Source organism: Hordeum vulgare, chromosome 5H, assembly GCF_904849725.1.
Source record: "Hordeum vulgare subsp. vulgare chromosome 5H, MorexV3_pseudomolecules_assembly, whole genome shotgun sequence".
Classification (NCBI taxonomy): domain Eukaryota; kingdom Viridiplantae; phylum Streptophyta; class Magnoliopsida; order Poales; family Poaceae; genus Hordeum; species Hordeum vulgare.
This window is the reverse complement of record NC_058522.1, coordinates 211,507,330-211,515,566: the sequence shown is the minus strand read 5'-3', so window position 1 is coordinate 211,515,566 and position 8,237 is coordinate 211,507,330. Positions and strand designations below refer to the sequence as shown.

Here is an 8,237-nt window from a genome sequence, read left to right as displayed (position 1 = left end):
CGTCTTTGGTGCTCAAACCATAAGTAGCCCTCATCATGGATTCATAAGGCAATCTTATTTTCTTTCTAGGAAAGTGTTCCATGCCCTTCCTTAAAGGAAATTGAAATCTAATATTCCCTTCCTTCATATCGATGATAGCACCGATAGTCCTTAGGAAAGGTCTACCAAGAATAATAGGGCATGTAGGATTGCAATCAATGTCAAGCACAATGAAATCCATGGGTACATAGTTCCTATTTGCAATAATAAGAACATCATTGATTCTTCCCATGGGTTTCTTGATAGTAGAATCAGCAAGATGCAAATTAAGAGAACACTCTTCAATCTCATTAAAACCCAGAATATCACATAAAGATTTTGGAATCGCAGAAACACTAGCACCCAAATCACACAAAGCATTGCACTCATAGTTTTTGATTTTGATTTTGATGGTAGGTTCCCACTCATCATGAAGCTTTCTAGGGATAGAGACTTCCAATTCAATTTTCTCTTCAAGAGATTTTATCATACCTTCGACGATATGATCGGTAAATGCTTTGTTTTTGCTATAAGCGTGTGGAGAGTTTAACATGAATTGCATCAAAGAAATGCATTCAATCAAGGAGCAACTATCATAATTGAATTCCTTGAAATCCACGGTAGTAACTTCATTACTACTCAAAGTTTTAACGTCTTCCACTCCACTTTTAACGCTTTTAGCATCAAGATAGATGGACTCCAAATCATTGGGGCACTTTTCAACCAAAGTGGATTCATATCCAGCCCCATAATCATTAGGTTTGACACAAGAAAACAAAGATTCAATAGGAGTCACACCAAGCACTTTAAGATCTTCGTGATTCTCATCACGAGTTTCGGGTTTGGCAACCATTTTATTGACTAAAATAGCTTGCTTATCAGAAATCTGGCCCACAAGCTTTTCAAGACGAGCAAACTGGGAATTAAGCGCAAGGAATTCTTTGCCCATATCATCAACTTCTCTACTCATAAACGCCAGAAAAGAATTTTGCTCCTTCAGCTCCCTGCGGAAGTAACTATTATATTCAAACTGTGTAGTCATGAAGCCTTTAACACTAGTTTCAATCTCTTCTAACTTCGCAAAGCGAGCATCAAAATCCCTTATTGGGGCCATTCGGGCTTTAGCAGGCGAGCAAGCACACAAGCAAACAAGAAGCGGGCGAGAAAAAGGGCGAACGAAAAAGGCGAACGAAAAGGCGAACGAAAAAGGAAAATTGGTGAAGTGCACAAACTCCTCGAGAACGGGTATGTCCGTGGGAGCCTTAGTCCATGCGCGGTTCCGGTTATCCTTGTGCCTAAGAAAGATGGTAGTATGCATATGTATTCCATTTGTCGTCTCATAAATGTTATCATCATCACGTATCACCATCCAATTCAACGCCTTCATGACATGCTAGATGAACTTAGTGGATCCACCATTTTCTCTAAAATTGCCCTCAAAAGTGGCTACTATCAAATTCACATGCAAGAATGTGAAGAGTGGAAAACGACTTTCAAAACTAAATTTGGTCTTTATAAATGGTTGACTATGCCTATGGTCTTATCTAAAGTGCATAGTACTTTCATGCGTGTGATGCATTAGGTTCTGTGACATTTCATTGGCTATTGTGTTGTCGTATACTTTGATGATATTCTTATGTTTAGCAAATCTCTAAAGGAGCATGTAGCACATGTTAGGGAAGTACTGCAAGTTCTTAGGAAAGAGCACTATATGCGAACATGGAAAATGCACATTTGGTGTTGACAAGCTTGTTTTCCTAGGATTTGTTGTATCTTCTAAGGGCGTCCAAGTAGATGAATAAAAAATAGGTGCTATTAAAACTTGGCCAACTCCCACAAACTTGGAAAGTGCAAATTTTCCTTGGACTAGCCAGCTTTTATCGTTACTTTGTCAAGGAGTTTAGCCCAAATGCATCTCCTTTTACATGGTTTGAGCAAGAAGAATGCACCCTTTTGTTTCAGGACCGTTGCAAGATACCGCTTTCCATGAGCTTCAAAATTTTCTTACACATGCACCATTGCTCGCATTACCCAATTTTGATAAAATTTTTGAAGTGCATTGTGACGCTAGTGGTAATGGCATAGGTGGTGTGTTAATGCAAGATAAATGCTCAATTGCGTACCTTAGTGAGAAACTTTCTACAACTCAACTTAACTATCCTATATATGACAAAGAATTGTATGATGTGGTGAGAGTCTTACATGTTTGGGAGCATTATCTCCACCCACGTGAATTTGTCTTTCAAATTGATCATGAAACTCTCAAGTATCTTAAAGTTCAAACAAAGTTGAAAAAACAGCATGCTAAATGGAGTGAATTCATTGAATCCTTTCCCTATGTCATTAAATACGTCAAGGGAATAGAAAATGTTGTGGCGGATGCTCTTTCCCGCAAATGCATGCTATTTACTCAACTTGAATTGAATCACATCTTGTTATACCATATCAAAGACTTGTATGAGCATGATGTTTCCTTTGCTATTCCTTATGCCAAATGTCAATCTAACAATTGTTGGGAGCAATATTAAGAAATACAGATATATTATGCGTGCTAACAAACTATGTATCCTCGAGTCTTCTGTTTGTTTGTTGATTTTGCAAGAGGCTCATGGTGGAGGACTCTTGGGACATTCTAGACGTAACAAGACATTTGATACGCTCTCCAACAAGTACTTTTGGCCAAATATGTTCCGTGATATCTCATGCTTCACCAACCGTTGCTCTACATGCTGCAAAGCTAAGTCAAAAGCTCAATACCGTGGACTATACATGCCACTTGCAATACCTTTTGCACCTTAGGAAGATATAAGCATGGACTTATGTGCTTGGTTTTCCAAGAACTAAGAATAGCAAAGATTCTGTATTTGTCGTTGTGTACCGTTTTCCCAAAATGGCTAATTTCATTCCATGTCACAAGATCGACGATGCTTTACATGTTGCAAATCTCTTTTGTAGGGAAATCTTGAGAATACATGGAGTTCCCAGGACCATTGTGTCAGACCGCAACGTCAAGTTCGTAAGCTACTTTTGGAAGACACTCTTCGCCAAGCTTGGAATCAAGTTACTCTTATCTTTGTCTTATCACCCACAAACCGATGGCCAAATGAATGCCACCAACTAGACGCTATCGACGCTACTTTCCGTGTTGATCAAGAAGAACATCAAGGAATGGGAAGAATGCCTACCCATCCTCGAGTACGCCTACAATTGTGTGCGCCACTTCACCATCGGTAAGTCATCCTTCGAGGTCGTCTACAACTTCAACCCTGTGTCCCCATTCGACATCCTTGCTCTACCACTACAAGAGCGAACGAGCATGGACGCAAGCATAAGGGCAAGCTACATCAAGAAGATGCATGAAGAAACAAGGCACATGATCAAACGGTAAGTGGAACAACTCACCAATAAACACAACATCAACAAGCACCGCATGGTGTCCGAGACCGGTGATCTTGTGTGCCTACACCTTAGAAAGGATATATTCCCCCACCGAGCGCAAGTCCAAGCTACTTCCTCGAGCTGATGAACCTTTCAAGGTGTTGGAACGCTACAATGACAATGCCTATAAGATTGACCTTCCACGCGACAAGTACAATGTGAGCGACATCTTCATCGTTAAGGACCTATATCCTTTCCATGGCGATGATGATCTTGATCCGAGGACGAATCTTTCACCGGGGGGGGGAGGTGATGCAGAGCATCCCATGGTCATCCATATGGACTCTACAACAACCTCTCAAGCTCCAAGAGGTCCCATGACAAGAGCTCGCGCACACGACATCGAAACCGAGGTGACATCTCTCCTCATTGAGCCAGTGTTCTATCCACTAGAGACATGGTCACTACCTTAAATGGGAATGCTTTGCATACTTAGGTACCAAGAGGAGGACCGCGGAGACACTCGGAGTGAAGGCCAAGCCCCACAACGATGGACGAAGGCAAGCGTCAAGGAAATGCACCGAGATCTCCTAGTGGCCGCATATCCGATCCAGGGTCCAAAAATATGGTCCCACTAGTCCAGAACCAAAGGTCGCTGAAGATTTAGCAACTCGACATCCGGCACCCGTCCGAAAATCTGGCCCTCCCTCAAAAATTCGACCCAGAGGGTCCAGAACCTCGCAGAAATGGCCACCTCCAACCCGGACATCCGACCCCGAGCCTGGACATCCGGTAATTCATGAAGCATCGGACATTCGGCCCCCAACCATACATCCATCCCCTGCGTGGGCACATGTAGGCCGAAGGCCCATGTACCCCTCTCTCCAGTGTCTCTTTCCTAAGACTATATAAATGTCCCCTCCTCTTTCATATAAGGTTAGCCTATCTTTAGTTCTTGATTTAGTTGAGCACTGCTCCTTTCACTTTCTCCTTTTCCATGGATATGCCTTCTATGTGAGAAGGTCCACGTGGATGTCAAGGAAGATCTTATAAGGATTCAAGGCTCCATCTCTTTGAGTGGGAAGAACTATCATCTTTATTTGTATCCTCTGTTGAACTAGAATCATTGTATCCTCTAGTGTTTCCATGGTTTTAGTGAATGTGTAATCAGATATTATCTTGCGTGTTTGCTTGATTTTCCTCCTTTCCCTCTCCAAGTGTGACAAGATCGACACCCTCAGGTTTGCCCCGTATTGGGGTGCGGGGTTCCTTGGCTCGACCTATAAATGGTGGGACGGCTAGGCGAGCATTCCATAATCTAAGACACCATCACATGCCGCCCCGCTCGAGGCCGACACATCAGAGCTTTGTCCTAGAGGAGCACACATGCTGCGGCCACAAGCTCTATCCCCCACCAGCGAGCTGTGGCCAGGGCACGTGGGAGCTCCGACTCGGCGGCACACGAGAGCTCCGACCAGGGCACCCGAGGGCTCCGGCCCCTCGGCGACATGTCATCCCCAATAGGCATGGGCTCCGTCTCTCATGTGATGCGACCTCTGATGTGGCTCGTGTGAGTTCCGATGGCCTTCTTCCCCGATGCAGATAAATCCACGCAGACTTCCTCCCTACAACAGGCCTAATGGGCGCCATTGTCGTCGCGATCTTCTCGTCAATGTGGTTGCAGGTACAGTGAGAGCTGACATGGCGAACTGCCTAGACGTGACCGCACATTATTATATTGCCCCTAGATTTGGTCCAGGTTTGAGATATGCTGGTCAGTTCAAACATTTATAAAGAAAATAAGCAATCTGATTGTATCAATTTATTTAGCGAGGCACTCACTCGGGCGGATCGTAGAAAAGTAAGAGCATCTCCAGCCACGTCCCCAACAGGCCCCCCGGGCAAATTTTTTCTCCGGTGGGAAAAAATACCCAGTCTCGTTCCTAGGAGCGTGTTTTTCGTCGGCTAGGACCGAAATTAGCGTCGATGGTCCCAGGCCGAACCCAGCGCGTTGGGGGTCATCTACGGGCGCCGGCGGAAACATTTTTGGTGCGAAAAAACTATAGGCCCGTCGAGTCAGCGACTAGAGCACGCGGTCGTCGTCCTCATCGCCTTGTTTCCTGCACGGGCCATCGGTCAGCCTTCCATTGATTCACGGGCGGCGCAGTGAAGGCACGACGACGCACGTCCGAGCGACGCACTTTCCGTCGGTTCCTCCCACACGTTCACACGACGTCGCTCCGTGTGCCCGCCCGCTTGCGGCTATATAAGGTGCCTCTCCCCGCCGATGGCCACACACCTCTCTCGCAGACGCCCTCTCCTCTCCTTCTTCGTCACCAATGCCTCCTCTCCCTCCCCCCCCCCCAAAATGGCCGAACGCTTCCCTGGCGACGGAGCGGCAGCTAATGGCTTCAGCTGCCGTCACCTCCACGAGGACGAGGCCTGCCTTCTCTACGAGGCAGACTACCCGGCGCCACCGGACATGCGGGTGCCGGGGTCATGGAGGCTGAGCGCCGGCGGAGTCTTGGTGCCACCGCCGCCATCTTGAGCTGACCGATAGGTGGAGATCGCCTGAATCCGATCATCGCTGCTGGAGAGCACACGCAACCTGCCGAGGTACGCCCCCGACAGCAACACGCCGTGGACAGCATACTTCGAACGCTGGCACGCCGACCAGCTCGCCGCCACCAACGGGGTCGAACCACGCGGTCACCAAAACTCTCAGGGGCATCGCCAATGGTGTGGCGTCCTCGGCCGCACATTGGAGGCCGTCCTCGAGCACATCGAGGGCGGCAACTCGCCGAGGTACAAGAACCCACCGTCACCCGCCTTCTCCCACCTCTGCGACAGCTCTTGGACGCCGAGGCGGATGGAGACGGCGTCGTCCTCCTCGTCTGGCTCACAATTCCTCTCCTCCGGGTCATCGACGCTCCTTCCCGTCAAGTTGGAGCCGCCCGAGACGCCGCTGAGGCGGCGCACGCGCAACAACGACATCATCATCAACTAGCCAGGCGCCTCCTCCCGCCTCGTCAAGCCGAACACGGAGCCAGGATTCCTCCCCGTCAAGCAGGAGCACCTGTCCATGACCGCTGACAACGAGACCGTCCTCAAACGGGCGCGGGACGACTCCGTGCGAGAGGAGATGGAGCGCCAGCACCGCGCCCTTGAGGAGATTGATGCCCGGCGCCGCGACCGCGAGGAGGGCGTCGTCGTCATCCTCGACGACAGCGATGAGGAGGGTTCGGGTCCTTCCAACCCCGTTCGCCACGGCGACCGAGGGCACGGATGCATCAAGGACGGCGACGGAGCGCACGACAACTACGATGACGATGGCGACGATGACTACAACAATTTCTACAAACTTCTTGGCATGTAGAAGGCAATGGCGTCGGGCGACAACGGCGACGTAGTTCAATTATGTTTTTATTTCACTTTTATACAAATTTTAATGAAAAACTACGGATTTTCTTCACGTCTGAGTCTGTTTTGATTAAATTTGAATCGAGTGAAGGCAACCTTTGAAGCCGACTAGGAATCCAAACTCTACGTATATCGATTTTTTCGTCGACGCGTTCCCACGCTACACTATTTCACGTCCGAGGTGGTCGAACGGCTAGAGATGGCCTAAGGGTATGCTTTGAGCCCACATCTCCAGTTCCTGACCGGTCAAGAGATCGGTCGATTGGGACCGTCGAGTCTGATCGGACGGATGTCAACGCATGTCATTGTGCACCTAGTGCGTTCTTCCCAATCCGTTTCACTTTCACCCATCCGCCTCGTGCTCTCCTCCCATGGCGGCACAAATCGCAACTCCGATTCTGGCCCTGCTTCCTTCTCCGTGCCCTCTCCCGCTTCGGTGCCTTCGGGAACTAAAGCCAATCTGGCCTTCTCGCTCCCGATCCTGTCGACTCGTGGTCGCCTGCGCAGGCTTCGGCGGCGGTGGGTCGCCGGCGGAGAAGCCGCGCCAGGGACCCTCTCTGCCACCGCTATCGGAAATACGTTGGGGACAGCTGCTAGCGCCGTCACCGGACAACGCTGCGGCCGTGGCGCTGACGGCCGCGCTGGTCTGGGGCGGCGCATCGCTGCTGCTACAGCTGGTGCTCATCTCCGCCTCCATCTTCGCCGCCGCCCTCAAGTACTCCTTCGTCGCCGTGCTCCTACTCTTCGTCCTCATCGCGCTGCTGTGAGTGACGCGTGTTCCTTTCTTCTCCCCCGTCGACGACTCCAACCCTGCACGCGCTTTGCAAAACATTTCCTAGTTATACTTGTTTGTGCTTAGATCACTGTACTAAACTGCTTCATACTTCCAATTCGTTTCTCAAAACTCTGCATTTTCTGTGCAACTTGCAATGCACTATATATAATGGGTAATCACTGGCTCTCTCATTAAGTACTACGGACGGGTTTTGAAATGTGTACTCACTGGCAGTTTGGATAAATTTTGCCTGATTAAGAGAGTTTATAATTTGACACGATGCAATAAGTAGTGCATAGAAAGTGAAAGGCCAAAAAATAAACAGATGACTGTGTTTGTTTGTATGTTTTTTATTGCTGTAATGGACCAATGGAAGAAGTTAACTCGCTTGCATCATTCACACAGTCATGTGATCATGTCGTGGTTGCAAAATTGTTTTTCAGGGTAGCATAGTTAACAGTATACACCTTCAGCTAGAAGGGCCACTACATCAGTACAGTTTAATGGACGGACTAGGGGCGCTGGTTAGTTGTTTAGAACGCACTTGGTTCCCTCCTTCAGCCAACTTAATTATGTTTTTTTAAAAACTATATCTTTTGAACCTAGCGTCAGAATTCAAATTCGTTTTCACGGTTGGCTTTTTTAC

The 8,237-nt window shown here is 48.1% G+C and overlaps 1 protein-coding gene across 1 annotated transcript; it reads left to right on the top strand.

Annotated features, from left to right (window-relative positions):
- Nucleotides 1-7,100: 7,100 nt before the first annotated feature.
- LOC123395369 lies at nt 7,101-7,792 on the top strand. Its single transcript, XM_045090360.1, has one exon. It carries the CDS (start codon nt 7,188-7,190, stop codon nt 7,581-7,583), a length of 396 nt encoding a protein of 131 aa, XP_044946295.1. The 5' UTR covers nt 7,101-7,187; the 3' UTR covers nt 7,584-7,792.
- The last annotated feature ends 445 nt before the right edge of the window (nt 7,793-8,237 follow it).

What these genes read in the sequence shown, in the direction of transcription:
- LOC123395369 (XM_045090360.1), top strand. Translation starts at nt 7,188, where the DNA reads ATGGCGGCACAAATCGCAACTCCGATTCTGGCCCTGCTTCCTTCTCCG.